The 21,672-nt window shown below is 43.0% G+C and overlaps 1 protein-coding gene across 2 annotated transcripts in view; it reads right to left on the bottom strand.

The window, feature by feature from the left end:
* ULK2 (unc-51 like autophagy activating kinase 2) overlaps positions 1-21,672 on the bottom strand; it is a 90,594-nt gene that overhangs the window by 35,751 nt on the left and 33,171 nt on the right. For both annotated transcript variants that reach the window (XM_075853006.1, XM_075853007.1), the window contains exons 4-8: positions 17,562-17,594; positions 16,824-16,860; positions 12,720-12,893; positions 8,977-9,050; positions 1,773-1,874 (exon numbers count right to left, since the gene is read on the bottom strand). In XM_075853006.1, coding sequence (XP_075709121.1) covers positions 1,773-1,874; positions 8,977-9,050; positions 12,720-12,893; positions 16,824-16,860; positions 17,562-17,594 — 420 coding nt within the window. The remainder of the gene's footprint in view (positions 1-1,772; positions 1,875-8,976; positions 9,051-12,719; positions 12,894-16,823; positions 16,861-17,561; positions 17,595-21,672) is intronic.

The following is a 21,672-nucleotide window of genomic DNA, read 5'->3' as shown; positions in this document are numbered from 1 at the left end:
TCAGAAACCTGCAGCGTCTGCCGTGTGGACCGGAAGTCACTTTTACTATGCATTCCTATCAATAGGAGTCTCATGGAAATGCATAGAGACGGTGACTACGGATCCACATTGGAGACGCTGTAGGATTCGGACAGTAACATTGCATAACAGAACGGTAAGATATTTCAACAATAAAGTGCCCGCTTAGAGTATTACCTGCTCTACCTTTTAAGGGTGTAGTTTTCAAATGGGGGCCAAGATAACTTTTTTTTTTTTTTTTTTTTTTTTACCAGAGTGCTGATCTACAAATTTGGGATGTACGTGATCAACCTGGCCTTTATTTATTGTGATTTCAAAGATTATTTATTTTTTTGTCTTCACAGCAAGAAAAAAAAAACAAAAACGACCAGTAGTCAATTCTTCCATTCATTCGCAACCAGAATGAGCACAAGCAATGACTAGCCTCCCAATGTCTGACTGATCAACACCACTTTGTACTATAGCTTGCTACCATACAAATCCGATCATGACAGAAAATCGCAAAATCCTAGATTCCAACATGAACATAGTATAGAAGTAGAATTATACAGTTTATGTAATGTGTATATATAGCATCTGGAAGATTTTGCAACCACAAGATCACATGAAAGAATTTGGGCAGAATGCTGCTTTTTTGCAAGGAAGTCTTTCAATTAGGGTAAGGTAGGATTTGTCAAGGTGGAAACAGTCTGGCAAATATCGGTAGCTGGCAATATTGTCAGTGTTAACACATTGTCCCAAATGCAAATTCCACGGTTGCGGCCCCCTCCTACCATGCCACTGGTAAAATCTTATTGGCTAAAACAGTACATGACTGCAGGCAACTGTTGTGCTCCAAAGCTATGCCCCAAATGTTGGCAGTATAGCCCAATTCCTACTGAATACATTTATTATTCCCTACTGGAAAGCAGCGCAGTCATGACCTTCACTAGAAAGTATTTGGCAGAGGAGTTTCATCAATCTAGCAATATGTAGTGTGAAGTTTGACAAATCTATTTGAGCAGAAAAATAGACTAGATTATGGTGGAACAGACAGACAATGAAACCAATATAAAAACAGACAAAACCAGAATTCTCATATTTAAAAGGAAACAATCAAACTGCATAAAAACACAAATCATAGAGAATGTATTCTACTAAAAAACACTTTGAAGGCTATATTAGGCTTCGTTCACATCTGCGTTGGGATCCCGTTCTGACGTTCCATCTGAGTTTCCATCATAACGGTACCTGAACAGGCACAAACGAAAACCAGAGGTTTCCGTTTCCATCACCATTGATTTCAACGGTAACGGATCAGACTACGCTATTACTTCCGGGAAAACGACGAGTCCGGTGCACAACAGAGACAAACGGAAAACATGGGCACCGGTTCCATCACCATTGAAATCAATGGTGATGGAAACGGAAACCTCTGGTTTCCGTTTGTGTCTGTTCAGGGTCCCGTTCTGACGGAAAGCTCAGACGGAACGTCAGAACAGGACCTCAACGCAGATGTAAATTTGCAGCATTAGGCTTCGTTCACAAAAGTCCTAAACAGTAGCTAGACACCATATTCTAGTATATGCCCTGTAAAATCTAAAGGCTTGAACCCTTAATAAAAAGGTATATTTACATGAAGCATAAAAATCATTTTGTGGTATCTAGAAGATGACAAGAACCGCAAATCGAACGGACAACAATACGCTACCGAAACCACAGGCGTTAAATCATCAACTGAAAATAAATCTAGCTGTAGCAAGGACAGTAGTTACCTGGAAAGGTGGCTTGCCAACAAGACACTGATAAATGACAGTTCCTATGCTCCAGAGGTCTGCCTTCGCATCATAATGTTGAGACATAATAACTTCCGGTGCCTGAAAAGTAAAGCGCTTTATTATTATCTGGTTAGTGTAGCAATATAAAAATCACACACAAATAAAATCCAGTAGAATGGACGCTCATACACAATAGAGGCGGCCAAAAGACAGAACCAAACAACGATTATTGACATTGATCTAATTTAATAAGGTTATACTATGGTTATACAAGTCTTGGTTATACTATGGTTATACAAGTCTTGGTTATACTATGGTTATACAAGTCTTGGTTATACTATGGTTATACAAGTCTTGGTTATACTATGGTTATACAAGTCTTGGTTATACTATGGTTATACAAGTCTTGGTTATACTATGGTTATACAAGTCTTGGTTATACTATGGTTATACAAGTCTTGGTTATACTATGGTTATACAAGTCTTGGTTATACTATGGTTATACAAGTCTTGGTTATACTATGGTTATACAAGTCTTGGTTATACAAGTTGTCACAGTCACATGTTCTATATATTTGTTAACCAAACAACCTTTACAAAAAACACATAGTAAAATGCCTTTAACCCTTTCACTGCCAGGGGTTTCTAGACCTTTCACCTATGGTCGCTAGAAAACTAAATTTCACTCTTGACATGTACAAATAAAACCTGAATTATAAAAACCTACTAAACCTTCATACTAATATTTGTTCTGAAAGTAGACACCAAACAGTGTCAAAATAGCACTGTAAAGGATCTGCCAGACACAGCTTCTGTGTCGACGCCCGTGGTTAGTCAGTCTGCATCTGCTACCACTCAGGCTGGTAGGCTCAGGAGTGGGAGAACCTATCACAGCCTGGCCAGACGGAGCTAGCTCCCGCCCTCTGTCTATTTATACCTTCATTTCCTGCTTCTCCTTTGCCTGGGATTCTGCTTGTTTCCTTGCTCTGCTGCTTGACCTATTTGTCCTCTGCTTCATATTGACCCTGGCTTGACTGACTACTCTTTTGCTCTGCGTTTGGTACCACGTACACTCCTGGTTTGACTCGGCTCGTTCACTACTCTTGTGGCTCACGGTGTTGCCGTGGGCATCTGCCCCTTTTCCCTTTGCTTCTTTGTACCCTTGTCTGTCTGTCTGTCATGCACATAGTGAGAGTAGGGACCATCGCCCAGTTGTACGCCGTCGCCTAGGACGGGCCGTTGCAAGTAGGCAGGGACTGAGTGGCGGGTAGATTAGGGCTCACCTGTCTGTCTCCCCACCCAGTCATTACAAGCACTCAGCACTTTATACACACAGGTGCCTTCATGCAATTTTGCGTGAAAGTGTACTTTTTTTTAAAAAAATAAAAAATACACGTTCGTGGCTAAAAATGTGACCCAAGTAGAATATTAGACACACCAAACACCTCCTAAAAATGTCAAGACTTCGTGACACTTATGTCTTAATGAAAATATCTTCCCAAACTCACCAGAACAAGACCAAAAAAAATCTGCCTATTTTAAACCTTGATGACCGAGCTATAGTTGTAGAAGGTCTTGTTTTTTGCAGGACAAGCTGTATTTTTTAATAGCACCATTTTGGGGTACACAAAATTTATTGATGATCTTTTTTTTTTTGGGGGGCGTAATAGAAAAAAACCCAGCAATTTTGCCACTGTTTTTTCCGTGTTTAATTTATGCCGTTTACCATGTGGTATAAATAACGTAACTTTATTCAGCGGGTCATTACGATTGAGACGATACCAAATTCATATGGTTTTACTACTTTTACACAGTAAAAAGAGTTTTTTCAAAATTGTATTTTTGTGTCTCCATATTTGAAGGGCTTTTTTTTTTGCGGGACGACTTGTAATTTCTAATCGGTACCATTCTGGAGTACATTCTACTTTTTGATCACTTTTTATAAAAAAAAATTTTTATGGCAGGATGAAAAGCAGACAACCTGACACGACATATGTTTAAGGCAGAAAAACCTGAGGCTGATTTCAAGGGAAAACCGCCTCTGAATCCAGGCGTTTTTGGAGTTTGCAAGCGTGTTAGGCTATGTTCACACGGGGTATATTGCCGAGTTTTTTGACGCGGAAACCGCGTCGCAAAACTCGGCAGAAACGGCCCGAGAACGCCTCCCATTGATTTCAATGGGAGGCGTCGGCGTCTTTTTCCCGCGAGCAGTAAAACTGCCTCGCGGGAAAAAGAAGCGACATGCCCCATCTTCGGGCGCTTCCGCCTCTGACCTCCCATTGACTTCAATGGGAGGCAGGAGAAAGCGTATATCTCGCTGTTTTATGCCCGCGGCGCTCAATGGCCGCGGGCGAAAAACGGTGCGATAATTGCCGCGAAAATCGCCGTGCAGGGAGAGGAATATCTGCCTCAAAGTTCCAAACGGAATTTTGAGGCAGATATTCCTCCCCCAAAATACTCCGTGTGAACATAGCCTTAAGGCGTTTTGTAGTTTCGATAAAAAAAAATAAAAATCAGCTCCAAAAACAACTCAAGAAGTGACATGCTACTTTTTTATGAGGCGTTTTTCGAATTCAGAGTAAAGCTACGTCTCATATGAACAGAACAGTGTATTTATTTCCTATTGAAATCAATGGGAAAATGTTTGCAGCCAAATTTCAAGTGTATTTGAGCGTAATACAAGCCCTTTAGGCTCGAAAATAAGCCATGTAAATATACCCTAAAACTGCTGTTTACAGCCATCATTGTCCTTCATGTAACTTTGTGACAAATAGAAATAAGCCGAACAGACACGAAGCAGCTGAGCGCTCACACGAGCACTTCAGCTGCTTCGTTCTACTGATTGGTAGGGGTCTCAGTGCTCGGACCCCCACCAATCCAAACTTCTGACATGTCACTATGACATGTCAGAAGTTTGACGAACGTTTAGCTACACTTTAAAAAAAAAAAAAAAAAAAAGTAAAAAAAACAATAGATCAAGTTGTAAAAAGTTTTTGACCACCACAAGCGTCTACATCAACACGAGGTTGAGCTCTGAGAACACGCTGAAACACAGGCTATGTAACTTTTGGCCTTCATCTACAAATGTGATAATAATATAAAGTGCACTCCCCAAACAGCTTCTATGCTACCAAAATCTATATTTTTCAGAAAGCACCCAGCATCCCGTTAATGAAAATACAACATAATTTATACACAACCATCATAACGAAACTTTGCACAAGCAGTAAATATAAGCAAAACTTGCATGAAAATTCAACACTGCAGACCCCTTATGTAAACAAAATGTACTCTGCAAAGAACGCCAAAACCGCAGAAAATGCGCCAAACAATTTTTGCATGCAAATTAAATTGGGGATTATAATTTCCCATCCCTCTGCATTAACTTTAACCCTAATCAATAAATCGCAAATCCCTAAACCTAATCTCATGCACTCAATACAGATTTTATTTTGTAGAACTAGTTGGAAACTATAGTTTTTGGTGAGTCAGGGGCTGAAAATATAATTTCTGATGGTCAGAGATCTGTTCCATCCATCAGAAATGTTAAAACATTCTTCTCTAGTGGTAATGGTAATCGCTACAGCGTATAACAGAAACGGTAGAGCGGTCAGATGATTTTACGCAAAAGACCAGGTACGAAAAGGGACAGTGTGAAATGTAGAAACTTTATTGAGGTTTGTGTGTGAGATGAAAATGCCTGGTGCGCCTTTGACACCAATATGCAGATGCTGGTAAACATCCGAGTGGTGGAGTCAAACTATTTAGGCACATAGGGGTGAATAGATGAATAGCTGCCCATCTTCTCACCCATTTTTTGTGCGAAAAAAATGCACCCCCTATATATGACAATCAGAAAGCAGCTATGCTCTCTGATTGACAATGGTGGGTGATAACATAAACAACCCCCCTCCCGTGGTGATCTAAAGCCATATAGGGACAGATGGAGGATTACCCCCCCCCCCATCCCCCGCTGGCCCTCATCATGTTCCATTACACTGGTTGAAGTGAGTGATGCAAGACTAAGCAGCTCCCCCTTCTGCCCGCTCAAGCTTAGGCTTTTAAAACAAGACTAAGATTTCAGCTGTAGCTGCAATCCAGCATGAGCCAGGACCATTTGTAGAAAGGCCTTATCCTTGGCTACTGAAGTGCTATCCCGTCAGGATGTATGACCATGGCAGGTAAAGGGTTAAAGGGGTTTTACCATCAGGGACATTTATGACATATCCACAGGATATATCAAATGTCAGATAGATGGAGGATCCCACCTCTGGGACCCACACCGATCTCTAGAATGTAGCATTCGAGCTAAGCGGTTTCCGTAAATGCCATTCACTACTATGGGAGTTACGGAAACCGTGTAGCTGAGTGAGCTACGCTGTTTCTGTAATTCATGGTCGGGAATCACATGTTTCAGCCGATAGAACTGGGTTTAGTGGGCCCCGTTCTAGAGATAGGTGGGACCCTCATCTACCTGATATTTACGACAGATCATGTGGATATGTCATAAATGTCCCTGATGGGAGAACTCCTTACAAAGACCACATCCTTTCAGAAGTAAGCCACGGTGTCAATCAGCTTCTCACACCCCTGGCAAAAAGCTGAATTTGCTAAGAGAAGTTCTTTTTGGTTATCAATTTTGTTAGAGACTCTCCGCTCTGGCTAATAGAGATAAGGGGGGGTCCCGCTCTTTAACAGTGAGACGAACACTTTAATCCAGAATTAAAAGGAAGCAGACATGTGCCAGATTCTTAAAATGTACTAGATTACTGGATATTCAGAGGATCAAGGATAGTGGTACTAAAATAACTAGGGAGTATTCTGGAAGAGTTCCTATGCCTGCCGTATAGACCCAGAGTAACCAGCACATGGATATCTAGGCTGGTACATACCCTGCAAGGGTGACCTAGCGAGGACTAAAGCATGGGGGCCCCGCAAGAAACCCTTTAGGGACATAACAAAGGTAAGTAACTTGCCAAATGCCTCCAGCCATTGAAAGGCTTTTTTTTTTATATCAAAGCAATTGCCTATATTTGTTAGCTTTTAGAAGAAACTAGGTAATACTTTTAAGTGGAATTTTATCCTTAATGGGGCAGATTAACCAAGACTGGCATTTCATATGCCAGACTTCGCTTTCTGTTCCGCTGGAGTAAGATGCAACAGATTAAAAAAGGTCACACATCTCGTGGTAAAACAGTTGCATTTCTCCAGCGGTCGTGCACCATCCACCCCCCCCCCCCCATATGCTCGCCTCATCGATCCTCTTCGCTTCTCTTCTCCAGGTCCCCTCAGCATGCCACGGCTCATAGAAGGTCCTGACGTCGAGCAGTGACAGGGTCTCATATGCGACGCAGCATTCAACACCCTGAGTGCTGCATCACATACAAGCATCCGTACCGTTTATGTGCTGCAATATGCTGAGTAAGCCCGAGGGGACAAGCGTAGGAGAGTAATGAGGTGAGCATACATATTTAATTTTTTTTTTATGGTCTGATGGGGAGGAGGTGGGGAACAAGGTACGAGGCCTGGCACAGGCCTCCACCTTGCTAAGCCCCCCCAGAGAGAAACCTATGCCAGATTTATGCTAGAATTTAAATCAGCTTTCTGGCATAAATAAATTTGTCAGGCTGCTGTTACTCCACCCCTTTTGTAAAACACGTACCCTTTTCCTAAAAGTGGCACGGGTGGCGTAAAATGCCCAAAAGTTTAGTTTTTCAATGCAAAGTATGACTTTTGCGACTTTTCTACAGCAGAAGATTGGCATAGAAAGGTAGATAAATTCCCCCAACGAGTGCGGTTGTCATAATGGGAGCAGATTTTTCTTTACGGTCTTTGGGATATTACCCAGGTTGGCACAGAAGTGCCCCATAGACTATAATTGCATTCTAAAAAGAGGGTGAATGAGCTTGGGTAATGATCACATAACTAGAAGTCACCCATGCACATTAGGACCATTTCAGACAATGGGGTCACTGAATGATGCATTAACTGTGCACAGACCCCGATTATCCTGGATGAACAATTTATAATGATGCAGTGAATTAAAGATTTTTTAAATTATGTCACTGCAGTCTTAGAACTTTTTGCCATTAGATAACAGGATTCTAGGAATTCAGAGATAAATCCTATGTGTGAACTATGCCATTATCACAAGATTGACAGGTCACAGTGACTCACAAAAGCTCACACAGAGTTCTCTGAGCAAATACCGGGAGCCACAATATGGAAGTAGCATATTAAAATGAACAAAAGATTTTCATGGTGGCTGTTCATAGTTGTATTCATTGGGTGTCCATATATAAATTTCCCTTAGTCCATGATGTTTTCCAGCTGTCCAGCATGTAATCAAAATAATTATAACGTAGCAGCTTTTAGTGTTCACAGTAAAAAGTATAGGAGCACGGTCCGTAAATGCAAAAAAATAGGACATGTCCTATATTTTGCGGGTCATTTCTACGGCCCAGACACACCCGTAAATATACGGGAAGGTGTCCGTGGCAAATGGAAATGAATGGTTCAGTATTTTATCTGCAACTACGGATCTGTTATTGCGGATAGAAATTACGGTCGTGTGCATGAGGCCTAACACATTGTGCAAAGGAGTCCTGAGGATGCAAGAGACATTGGTTTAGGTTGCACCATGGGGACCATCTGTTGGAATTGGGCTAGCCATACACATTAGATAAAGGTCGGCTGATGCCACCGATTCCAGGTGGATCGTCCGACTAATGCCATTTCATAATGCCTGATCGTTTGTCTCCGCAGGAGAGAAGTCACTGCCAGAAGGATCCGGCAGCGGCTTATTTCCCTCTCCCTATTGAAAAAGAATGCACGCTCAGTCGACCATGCATGTTTATGCTGGAGTCGGTAGGAATAGCAGTCAAACAAGCGGAAATGTATGACTGCCCTAGGCAGATATTGGTGTCTTTGCGGTCAAGATAAGTGAAACATCTCCATAGAAAGTTAGAAATGTATCATGTCCATATAGCTATAGACTAACAGTAGGTGTACAATCCCACCCATGTCAGTAGGGGTCAGTCAACACAGAAAACTTTCGCAGTTCTCAGAATTTTCTAGAAGCTTGATACATTGCCAGATGAGTTACAACAATTACCATAACATTTCGGAGGAGGATGAAATACTGTTTTCTAGACAATAGAACATTAGGGTCACATTCAAAACTATGAGAAATTCTACTCACCATGTACATTGGTGAGCCACATAATGTGGCAGCCATCATGTTACTCTGTAAATAGCGTGCAAAGCCAAAATCCGCTAAGACAGAGGGGGGAAAAAAAAAATGAATGAGGATTATAAAAGTATTTGTCTGTATAAAACATCAATAAGTGAAAAGGACTAGGTTAATGCAAGATAGCTTTGAAGAATGTAAAACACACTGGGTCTGGTGTATCAATGTGCCAAAGTCATACAAACATAACAGCAGATCAATGGCGGCCCGATACGGATAAATCTGAATAGCAGTGGAAAATAAACAGGGGGGGACATGGATGACAATCCAGCCATGGAAACAAGCTCATATATGTAGTACATATGAATGCATGTTCCTAATCCTTCTTTCTGCCCTGGCTGAATGTGACGTGAGGCCACCGATCGAGTCTTAATGTGGAAAGCTGACCAACCTTCTAGGACGCCAGAGAATCATTTTCCAATTCTACCACGCAGATCGTACAGGTAGTACTAAGTAGTGCAAAGTCAACCACAGCGATGCCAATACAACAGTATCTGCACCCATGTCACATAAGATGTTCCCATCTATCCCTTTAGGGTATGTTCACACGGCCAAATTTCAGACGTATACGAGGCGTATTTTGCCTCGTTTTACGTCTGAAAATAGGGCTACAATACGTCGGCAAACATCTGCCCATTCATTTGAATGGGTTTGCCGACGTACTGTGCAGACGACCTGTTATTTACAAGTCGTCGTTTGACAGCTGTCAAACGACGACAAGTAAAAATACAGCCTCGTCAAAAGAAGTGCAGGACACTTCTTTGGACGTTTTTGGAGCTGTTTTCTCATAGACTCCAATGAAAACAGCTCCAAAAACGGACGTAAAAAACGCTGCGAAAACGGCGTGAAAACGCCGCGAAAAATGCGAGTTGGTAAAAAAACGTCTGAAAAGCAGGGTCTGTTTTCCCTTGAAAACAGCTCTGGATTTTCAGACGTTTTTGTTGACTACGTGTGAACATACCCTTAGATTGCCAGCTCTCACGCTCTTGAACAGTGTTCTCGATATTCTATGTTGCAGATTGTTGCAATGTATTTTTCGCATTGCTCTTTTCCCTTCTTTCAAGATGTCAGAAACAACCACAGGACACTATAGTATGTGACTGCACTACAGGGCCCACGTGGCTTTCTTTTGAATTTGCTATTTTTAAGCATTAAAATCGGGCATAAATGTACTGGACGGCATAATAAGGCAAATTGTAACTCACAATGACGGATAATTATCCAGCATGGCAAAGAACTGTTAATTCCACTGCACAACAAATGCCCATGATCATTATAACCAGCACCCGCTGAAAGGATGATTGCATTTATTATTCCCAAAAATGTGCGCTGAGAGTATACCATCCATTTCCAGCTGTATAATGCACTGATAACCTCCCAAATACCAAGCCAAACAATAGTATGAACCACAATGAACACTATTGTGTTCTATATATACCCTGGCTGCAATCAGATGTAGGAGCATAGGTCTGTGCCCAGAAAACAGATGGACAATTAACATAAGCATGATAGGATGCCAAACAGTCAGTAAATAAGACCTAAAAGGCGATGGCAACAGAAGTGCCCTACAAAGTAATCTTAATGAAAGATAGTCACCAATGTGCGTGACTTAGAGCAAAGAAACATCTTTGGTATATAGTTACCAGTGGTTGCTTATCAACTATAAGCTAATGTAGCAACAGAATACATAAAATCAATGTTGTAGGTACAGTCTAGATTTCACTTCCATTACATTATTGGGCTGAATGTTCTGCCATTCAGCTTTGTTGTTGGAGTAGTTTCTTGGGGGGTCACACACACATACAGTAGTGTGCCAAAGTTTTAAGCAGTTGTGGAAAAAAGTAAGAATGTAAGAAGATTGTAATCAATTAACAAAACACAAAGTGAATTAACAGAGCCGAAATCGAAATCAAATCAATATTTGGTGGGACCACCCTTTGCCTCAATTCTTCTAGGTACACTTGCACAAAGTCATGGATTTTGTAGGATTATAGTCAGGTGTACGATTAACCAATTATACCAAACAGGTGATAATGATCATCATTTTCATATTTTGGTTGAAACAGTCATTAACTGTAACAGAATCAGCTGTGTAGGAGGCTCAAAACTGGTTGAGGAACAGCCAAACTCTGCTACAAAGGTGAAGGTAGAAGACAGTTTCATGTCACAGGTCCACCATGGCAATACTGAGCACAGCAACAAGAAGGACGTTATACTGCATCAGCAAGGTCTCTCCCAGACAAAGATTTCAAAGCAGACTGGGGTTTGAAGATGTGGTGTTCAAGCAGTTTTGTAGAAGCACAAAAAAAACTGGCAACATTGAGGACCATAGACGCAGTGGTCAGCCAAGGAAACTTAGTGTAGCAGATTAAAGATACATCATGTTTACTTCCCTTCTAAATCAGAAGATGTCCAGCAGTGCCATCATCTCAGAACTTGCAGAAACCAGTGAGACCCAGGTACACCTATCTACTGTTCAGAGAAGTCTAGCCAGAAATGGTCTTCATGGAAGAATTGCGATCAAAAAGCCATACCTTCAACATGGAAACAAGGCCAAGCGACCCAACTATGCACAAAAACATAGGAACTGGGGTGAAGAAAAATGTTAGCAGGTGCTCTGGACCGAGGAGTCAAAACGTGAAATATTTGGCTGTAACAGAAGGCAGTTTTGTTCACTGAAGGGCTGGAGAGCGGTACATTAATGTGTCTGCAGGTAACAGTGGAGTATGGTGGAGGTTCCTTGCAAGTTTGGGGCTTCATTTCAGCAAATGGAGTTGGGAGATTTGGTCAGAATTAATGGTGTCCTCAATGCTGAGAAATACAGGCAGATACTTATCCATCACGCAAAACCATCAGGGCGGCGTCTGGTTGGCTCCAAATATATTCTGCAGCAGGACAACGACTCCAAACATACAGCCAATGTCATTAACAACTATCTTCAGCGTAAAGAAGAACAAGGAGGCCTGGAAGTGATGATATGCCCCCCACAGATCCCTGATCTCAACACCATCAAGTCTGTCTGGGATTACATGAAGAGACAGAAGGATTTGAGGAAGCCTACATCCACAAAAGATCTGTGGTTAGTTCTCCAAGACGTTTGGGAACAACCTCTCTGCAGAGTTCCTTTAACAACTGTGTGCAAGTGTACCTAGAAGAATTGATGCTGTTTTCAAGGCAAACGGTGGTCACACAAAATATTGATTTGATTTAGATTTCTCTTCTGCTCATTCACTTTGTATATTGATAAAAAAAAAACTATTAACACTTATTTTTAAAAGCATTCTTACTTTGCAGTATTTTTCCACCCCTGCCTGAAACTTTTACACAGTACTGTAAATATACACAACTCAAAAATACGGAGCCTCGGAGTCGGTCTACAGTTTAGTCAGCTTTGACAAGAAAAATAGGACTATATGCAGCGCTATTGATAGACGCTGTGACGTAACCCATTCACTTACAACAGAAATCCTAATACAATTGATCAGATTTTTAGGAAGTCCAAAAAATGTAAAATCGAACATTAATCCCCAATTGCTGAAAATGTTGAAACCTGAATATCCTTAGCTGACAAAACATTTGCCTGTGTGGATTTATTTAAAGAAAGTCCTTCTAAACTCATGTAATGTTACCAATGTGGTCAATTTAAGAATAATGTTACAACATGCTACAAAATATATCTTTCTATTCTGACTTACCAATCTTTATCCGGATGCCACTAAAAGTTGACTTCTTCCGACTGGCATAAGAGAGAAGTATGTTTTGAGGCTTCAGGTCCCTATGGATTATGCCCTTGCTATGTAACACCCGCATGGCAGCTGCAATCTGTTGCAGGAAGACTCGTATGGTGTCTTCACTCAAAGTTCCTTTGGCTGCATTGAAAAAAAATATGGAATAATAATCAAGCCCACGTAAGACATCATTTAAGGAGCTGCGACAATCAGAAGATTTAGCATTTTACTCCTACCGTACCTTTAATTAATTTTTTTACATCTGGCAGGACTCCATTGCTAATGAAACAAAATACAAAAATAGCAAAATATCTTGCTATTCTTCTATCCCTCAACCTGCTTACAGGTATCAACGCGTCTATTGGGCACACATACACACAATTGCCGGTCTACATGAGCAGTTCCCTATTTACAGATGGCCCTGCCCATGCAGTATATGTTATTATACCTTAGCATATGTTACCCTACATAATGGTATTCGAAATAAAGCTGCAGGTGACCTAACTGTCATCGATATTAGTTGGATTCTGTGTGTCAGAGATACACACTCCGCCGAGCCGTCAGTATAGCTGAGCGAAAACGATACAGCTTCTACGTATACAGGATGCAGTCATATAACCCCTTCCTGACATCTGCCGTATAAATTAGGCGGGGCTCGGGCGGGGGGGGGGGGGAATGGAGCGGGCTCACGTGCTAAGAGCGCTCCATAGAGTGAGCGTGTTGGCTGTGTGTTACAGATGACAATTCAGCGTAAGGAACGGTATCCCGCTCGTTTAACCCCTGAGATGCCACGGTCAAATGTGACCGCGGCATCTAAGCCGTTAGAAACACGGAGGGGGCCCCTATGAGATTGCATCGGCCGCCGACTGTTGGCATGGCAGCCTGGGGGCCTAATGAAGGCACCCAGGTCTGACATCTTTCTACTCCTATGAAGTGTCCGTAAAAGTCTGAACGATTACAATATAACATAATATTATAAAAACGCCGGAATCGCTGTTTTTTTTGGTCACCTCATTTCACAAAAAATTTTACAAATCGTGCCGTTTTTACAGCATGGTGAACGCAGTAAAAACAAAACCCCCCCCCCCCCCCAAAAAACGGAGGAATCAATGTTTTTTCCCCATTCCACCCCACAAAGAAATGTTTTCCAGTTTCCCACATTATATGATATAAAAAACGGTGCCGTGAAAATCTACAACTCGTCGAGCAAAAAACAAGCTCTTATACGGCTATAAATTGACAGAAAACCAAATAAATAAAAAACGTATGGCTTTTGGAAGGTGGGGAGGAAAAAACTAAAAGTGAAAATCTGAAAAAATGGCTGCAGCAGGAAGTGGTTAAAAAAGGGCTTAGGCCGGATGAACATGAGCATGTTCGGTCTGTGATATACGTGTCACTGTCTCGCTGTGGGAAAACTGTAGTAGTAGTAGTTCCGCGGAGAGGCAGGGAACCTAGCGTCAGAGAACTATGGTGCTAGGAGCCTGGCTCCCTGCAGTGTGTTTGGTCCAGGAAATGCGGCCGACATACGGACCGTAATATCACGGACCGAACACGCGTGTGTGAATCCGGCCTTATACCTTTAACGTCTCTAATTTGTCAAAACAGCTTATGTTAGGGTACGAGCTTACTTATGACATAAGACATCATTTAGATATTTAATTAACAGATTTAAGCAATGTCTTCTGGTTGATGGAATAGTCAAAAAGTCTGCACTAAATAATGCTAGAAAGGAGGACTGCAATACAAAAATGTGTCAAGATTCGCATATTTTTCACAACAGACTAATGCGACTAATTCCAAGGCATTCCCTCACAACCTCTGGTTCCGTTATTGCTACATCCGTTAATACATTGCCTGAACAGCTTTTGCCAAAAAAAGGTAACTATATTGCATTACCTATTCCAAATACATCAGACAAATTTCCAAGTCTATACAAGTGTTTACATGCAGTTCTTGCCTAATGAAGTCGACTGCGCTATTGATTCAGTCAAAAACTATGGAACCCGGTGACAAATGGAAACCATTAGCCAGGTTTGCGTCACCATTGAGTTCATTGGTGAGGGAAACAGAAGCTTAGTTTTCCGTTTGCCTTTCCGCTGAGGGGTTAACCCGACAGAAACCACCGATGGAACCCCTCAACGGAAGGGCAATGGTGATGTGAACACAGCCTTATTTAAACTTTAATGTACTGGTATATATCTATATGCCAGTACATTAGCCTGTGTACTGATCATACACAGGCAGTTGTTAGGACATACCTCAGTATGCCCTAACAGGAAATATGGTCAGACAGCCTTGGGGTCCTTCAAAGGACCCTAGGCTGTCTGCCCATAAATGGTATGTCCCTCGATCGTGTCACAGGGATTCCCCGTAACGAGATCCAAAGAGCATCCCCCTTCTCATTTACCCCTTGAATGCTGCGGTTAGCTTTGATCGCAGCATTCAGGGGAATAGGGGCAGAGATCAGAAGTTTCTCTGATCTCCGCCGTTAGAGCGAGGCTGCGGCTGTGTAATACACACATTGCCCCGCTCCGGATAACAGGTGATGTGGCTGGCGCTGCACTAATGAGCGCAGGCACTGAAGACAGAACAAGGGGGTGCTTTGCACTGCGCCCGCCATGTTCTGTCTTCAGTGCTGGCAATCATTAGTGCAGCGCTGGTCGCATCACATCATACTGACGGCGCGTGCACTTGTCAGGACTCAGGAGCGGGGCAATGACTATTACAAAGCCGCAGTCCCGCTCTCATACATTCATGTGTTACAATGCTAAGCTGTGCGGCCGCACAGCTTAGTATCGAAATACATGGAATAACGGTATCGAACCATTTCAGGGTGAATGGTATCGAAACAGTATCGAAGTTTCGATGCATCGTGCAACCCCACCTCAACACAAAGAATGAATATTGTCTAAAAATAGTATGATGTGACACATGACTAAATCATGACAGAATATTTGGGTCAGGTTAGCTGTGGAGGAGTCTCAGGGGACCAGAATCAACAATTAGTTCAAAGTATGTTGGATTAAAAGAAAGCGCTCGTTCATAAGAGGGGTATGCCATTCTAGTCTCAAGTAGTGTGCTGCCATGACACCCGTTTGGTTTTCCCTGAAGAAAAGGTTATGTATCCGTGCTTCCAGAATTGTTGACTTCTTTCATGCAGAATTAGCCTGACACTGCTGCTGCCAGCGCCAAGTCCTGTGTGTAGCTGGGTTATGTAAGGACAACCATTCAGCTCTGAACGCTTATTACAGCAAAAGCTCACATCCAGGAGTCATTCCGTATGAGGACAAAAAAACGAAAACATACAAATACGCAAACATCTTCCCATCCACTATTGACGACACACTTCCGATTAAACACTCCGGACATAGCTAAAGCATGCAAGAGCCACGGACGTGTGCAAGAGCCACAGACGTGTGCAAGAGCCACGGACGTGTGCAAGAGCCATGGACGTGTGCAAGAGCCATTTCAGAAAAAACAAACCAGAGGACAGAGAATAGTTATGGGTCTGTTTTCATGAGGTGTTGGCCACGTCAATCAATGCTGCTCCCCTCAAGAATACAGCAGAATCATAACAAAGTCTGCCGTCTTTTTTTTTTTTTTTTTTTTTACAAATAGCTCCCATTAGCCCAAACGGCACAAAAAGTGTCGTTTTGTGGGGTCTCCACTGCAGACAGAAGTGGGAGATTTCTGCTGCAGCAAGCTGTCTCCCAGTCAAAACAAAACGTGTGTGCGCGCGCATCTGTGTGCGCGCGCGCGCAAGGAAAGAGGGATGACAAAATGTGTAGGGTTTTTTTGTTTGTGCGTCCGACTTTGTGTTTAATCTTAAAATAAATTGAGCACTAAAGCATTCATAATAATAATTAAAAAAAAATAATTAAATATGGCAAAACGACAACACTGAAGAGTAGCCAAGACTATGAAGCTGGGAAAACAATAGGCTCTTGTTACCACTTCAAGTCTAGATTCCCTGTCTTGAATAGAAAGATATAAAAGCTAGGCAAGAAAAGTCTACTCTGCTTTTGATTTTTTTTAATACTTTATAGTTTTACAAGAGAGGAATCAAAATACCTTGTAAATAATCTGCCAGGTCTCCTCCATTGCAGTACTGTTGAAAATAAAAACATCAAGATTATTCGCAGGCACACAAATCTAGCAGGCTTGCACAATAACAGCCTATAATGTGCTGGCAAAGACAAGTCCACAATCTGGTAAATATGTTTTCAGACTTCTCAGACTAGGGATACAGAGAAGACTGAGAAAAACAAAAAACACTTGTCCTTTACCCACATGAATGCATGGTACTTGTTCAGCCGCATTTGGGTACAAATATAAGGCTGGTAGGCATTCAAAGTTCCTCGTCACTGCGCCACAAGAGCGGTCAACAGAGTACAGGCATTTTACTAACGCAGTGCGGACACAGATCATCGGGATATGCCAAAAGGAAGAGTGTCAGCGCTGCACTGAAAGAATGTTTAGGGTTAATGGACTCAGATGCAAAAAGTAATCAATCAATGATACGATTAGAAAACGATCAAACAGGACTCGAAATATCTTTAGACAAACGATCCGATATTGTACATTCGATCATCGTGTTTATCTGTAAAGTACATATCATATGGAGCGAAAGGAATATAAAAAAAAAAAGTTAATGTTAAACACATCTATATGTTCAATTAGTTTGATTATTTCTTTTAATCTCTGATTGGGATCTATAATATTATAAGATAATAATTGAGCAGAAAACAATACGAACAAAGCTACACTAAACTATTTACATGTAAACGGACATAAAGTAGAAAATCGTACCTCCATGACCAAGAAAACCGAATTGGGCATTTCCTGCAGAACAAGGAAATAACAAAATTGATGAATGTGATATTGCTTCTTCCCCTCTAAGGCCTCATGCACATAACCGTAGTTTTCATCCGTAATTACGGATCAGGTAATTATGGATGAAATTAAGAGCCATTCATTTCTATAGGCCACAGACACCTTTCCGTATATTTATGGATGTGTGTCCAGGCCGTATAAATGATCCACAAAATATAGAATATGTCCTATTCTTGTCCACAATTGCAGAACGGACTGGCCCAAATAAGTCTATGGGCGCTTCCGCAATTACGGATGGCTACGGATGTGCATCCGTATTTGCAGACAGTAAAAAATCCTTAAGGCCGTGTGCTTGAGGCCTAAGACTTTTAATGAAAATGTTAACTAAAAAATAAAAATGATGAGCTTATTACCAATGACACAAATTTCATTGGTCACCAAATACCTTAAAATTGGTTGTTCAGTTTCAGCAATTGAATGTTATTTTCTTGTATGATTAATAGTTATACAATTTTCTACGTTCTGTATTAGGGCCTGTTCACATCACCTTTCATTTCCGTTCCGGGGTTCCGTCGGATGAACCCCGCAACGGAAAGTGAAAGTGACAGCACAGCTTCCGTTTCAGTCACCATTGATCTCAATAGTGACGGAAACATTGCTAATGGTTTCTGTTCGTCACCATTCCGGCTGGCTTCCGGTTTTTCGACGGAATCAAATCGGAAAGTCGACTCCGCTATGGATTCCGTCGGAAAACCGGAAACCAGCCGGAATGGTGACGAACGGAAACCATTAGCGATGTTTCCGTCACCATTGAGATCAATGGTGACTGAAATGGAAGCTGTGCTGTCACTTTCACTTTCCATTGCGGGGTTCATCCGACGGAACCCTCCGACGGAACCCCGGAACGGAAAGCGAACGGTGATGTGAACAGGCCCTAAATTCCTCATGGTTTAGAAGATATCTGCTTGATGTCCAGTAAGTTCATTGTTTACTTCCAGTGGATACAATTCTGTCCATGGTCATGTGATGGACACACAGGTGCACAGCTTGTTACAGTTACAGTAGGGCTGGGCAATTATGACCTAAATCAAAATCCCAATTAATTGAACATGAAACCTCGATTACGATTATGTAGGCCACACCCCTTTTTGCATGTCACACCATCGATTTAATATTTATACCCTGAGCCTGCTGTATACAATATACCCCCCGACACTGCCCCCACAGCATATTGCCCCATAGTGCTCCCCACACAGTATAATGCCACATAGCTGCCGCCACACATTATAATGCCCCTATAACTGCCTCAAGAGTATAATGCGCCCATAACTGTCCTCCACACAGTATAATGCCCCCATAACTGCCCTCCACACAGTATAATGCCCCCATAACTGTCCTCCACACAGTATAATGCCCCCATAACTGCCCTCCACACAGTATAATGCCCCCATAACTGCCCTCCACACAGTATAATGCCCCCCATAACTGCCCTCCACACAGCATAATGCCCCCATAACTGTCCTCCACACAGTATAATACCCCCATAACTGTCCTCCACACAGTATAATGCCCCCATAACTGCCCTCCACACAGTATAATGCCCCCATAACTGTCCTCCACACAGTATAATGCCCCCATAACTGTCCTCCACACAGTATAATGCCCCCATAACTGTCCTCCACACAGTATAATGCCCCCATAACTGCCCTCCACACAGTATAATGCCCCCATAACTGCCCTCCACACAGCATAATGCCCCATAACTGCCCTCCACACAGTATAATGCCCCCATAACTGCCCTCCACACAGTATAATGCCCCCATAACTGCCCTCCACACAGCATAATGCCCCCATAACTGCCCTCCACAGTATAATGCCCCCATAACTGCCCTCCACACAGTATAATGCCCCCATAACTGCCCTCCACACAGTACAATGCCCCCATAACTGCCCTCCACACAGTACAATGCCCCCATAACTGCCCTCCACACAGCATAATGCCCCCATAACGGTCCTCCACACAGCATAATGCCCGCATAACGGTCCTCCACACAGCATAATGCCCCCATAACGGTCCTCCACACAGTATAATGCCCCCATAACGGTCCTCCACACAGTATAATGCCCCCATAACTGTCCTCCACACAGTATAATACCCCCATAACTGCCCTCCACACAGTATAATACCCCCATAACTGCCCTCCACACAGTATAATGCCCCCATAACTGCCCTCCACACAGTATAATACCCCCCATAACTGCCCTCCACACAGTATAATACCCCCCATAACTGCCCTCCACAGTATAATGCCCCCATAACTGCCCTCCACAGTATAATGCCCCCATAACTGCCCTCCACACAGTATAATACCCCCCATAACTGCCCTCCACAGTATAATGCCCCCATAACTGCCCTCCACAGTATAATGCCCCCATAACTGCCCTCCACACAGCATAATGCCCCCATAACTGCCCTCCACACAGTATAATGCCCCTATAACTGTCCTCCACACAGTATAATGCCCCCATAACTGCCCTCCACACAGTATAATGCCCCCATAACTGTCCTCCACACAGTATAATGCCCCCATAACTGTCCTCCACACAGTATAATGCCCCCATAACTGTCCTCCACACAGTATAATGCCCCTATAACTGCCCTCCACACAGTATAATGCCCCCATAACTGCCCTCCACACAGCATAATGCCCCATAACTGCCCTCCACACAGTATAATGCCCCCATAACTGCCCTCCACACAGTATAATGCCCCCATAACTGCCCTCCACACAGCATAATGCCCCCATAACTGCCCTCCACAGTATAATGCCCCCATAACTGCCCTCCACACAGTATAATGCCCCCATAACTGCCCTCCACACAGTACAATGCCCCCATAACTGCCCTCCACACAGTACAATGCCCCCATAACTGCCCTCCACACAGCATAATGCCCCCATAACGGTCCTCCACACAGCATAATGCCCGCATAACGGTCCTCCACACAGCATAATGCCCCCATAACGGTCCTCCACACAGTATAATGCCCCCATAACGGTCCTCCACACAGTATAATGCCCCCATAACTGTCCTCCACACAGTATAATACCCCCATAACTGCCCTCCACACAGTATAATACCCCCATAACTGCCCTCCACACAGTATAATGCCCCCATAACTGCCCTCCACACAGTATAATACCCCCCATAACTGCCCTCCACACAGTATAATACCCCCCATAACTGCCCTCCACAGTATAATGCCCCCATAACTGCCCTCCACAGTATAATGCCCCCATAACTGCCCTCCACACAGCATAATGCCCCCATAACTGCCCTCCACACAGCATAATGCCCCCATAACGGTCCTCCACACAGTATAATGCCCCTATAACTGTCCTCCACACAGTAGAATGCCACATAGCTGCCGCCACACATTATAATGCCCCTATAACTGTCCTCCACACAGTATAATGCCCCCATAACTGTCCTCCACACAGTATAATGCCCCCACAACTGTCCTCCACACAGTATAATGCCCCCATAACTGTCCTCCACACAGTATAATGCCCCCACAACTGTCCTCCACACAGTATAATGCCCCCATAACTGTCCTCCACACAGTATAATGCCCCCATAACTGCCCTCCACACAGTATAATACCCCCCATAACTGCCCTCCACACAGTATAATGCCCCCATAACTGTCCTCCACACAGTATAATACCCCCCATAACTGCCCTCCACACAGCATAATGCCCCCATAACTGCCCTCCACACAGTATAATGCCCCTATAACTGCCTCAAGAGTATAATGCGCCCATAACTGTCCTCCACACAGTATAATGCCCCCATAACTGCCCTCCACACAGTATAATGCCCCCATAACTGTCCTCCACACAGTATAATGCCCCCATAACTGCCCTCCACACAGTATAATGCCCCCATAACTGCCCTCCACACAGTATAATGCCCCCCATAACTGCCCTCCACACAGCATAATGCCCCCATAACTGTCCTCCACACAGTATAATACCCCCATAACTGTCCTCCACACAGTATAATGCCCCCATAACTGCCCTCCACAC

This window comes from Rhinoderma darwinii, chromosome 2 (assembly GCF_050947455.1).
Source record: "Rhinoderma darwinii isolate aRhiDar2 chromosome 2, aRhiDar2.hap1, whole genome shotgun sequence".
NCBI lineage: Eukaryota > Metazoa > Chordata > Amphibia > Anura > Rhinodermatidae > Rhinoderma > Rhinoderma darwinii.
Note: the sequence above shows the minus strand (reverse complement) of the source record. Positions and strands in the feature narration are given on the sequence as shown.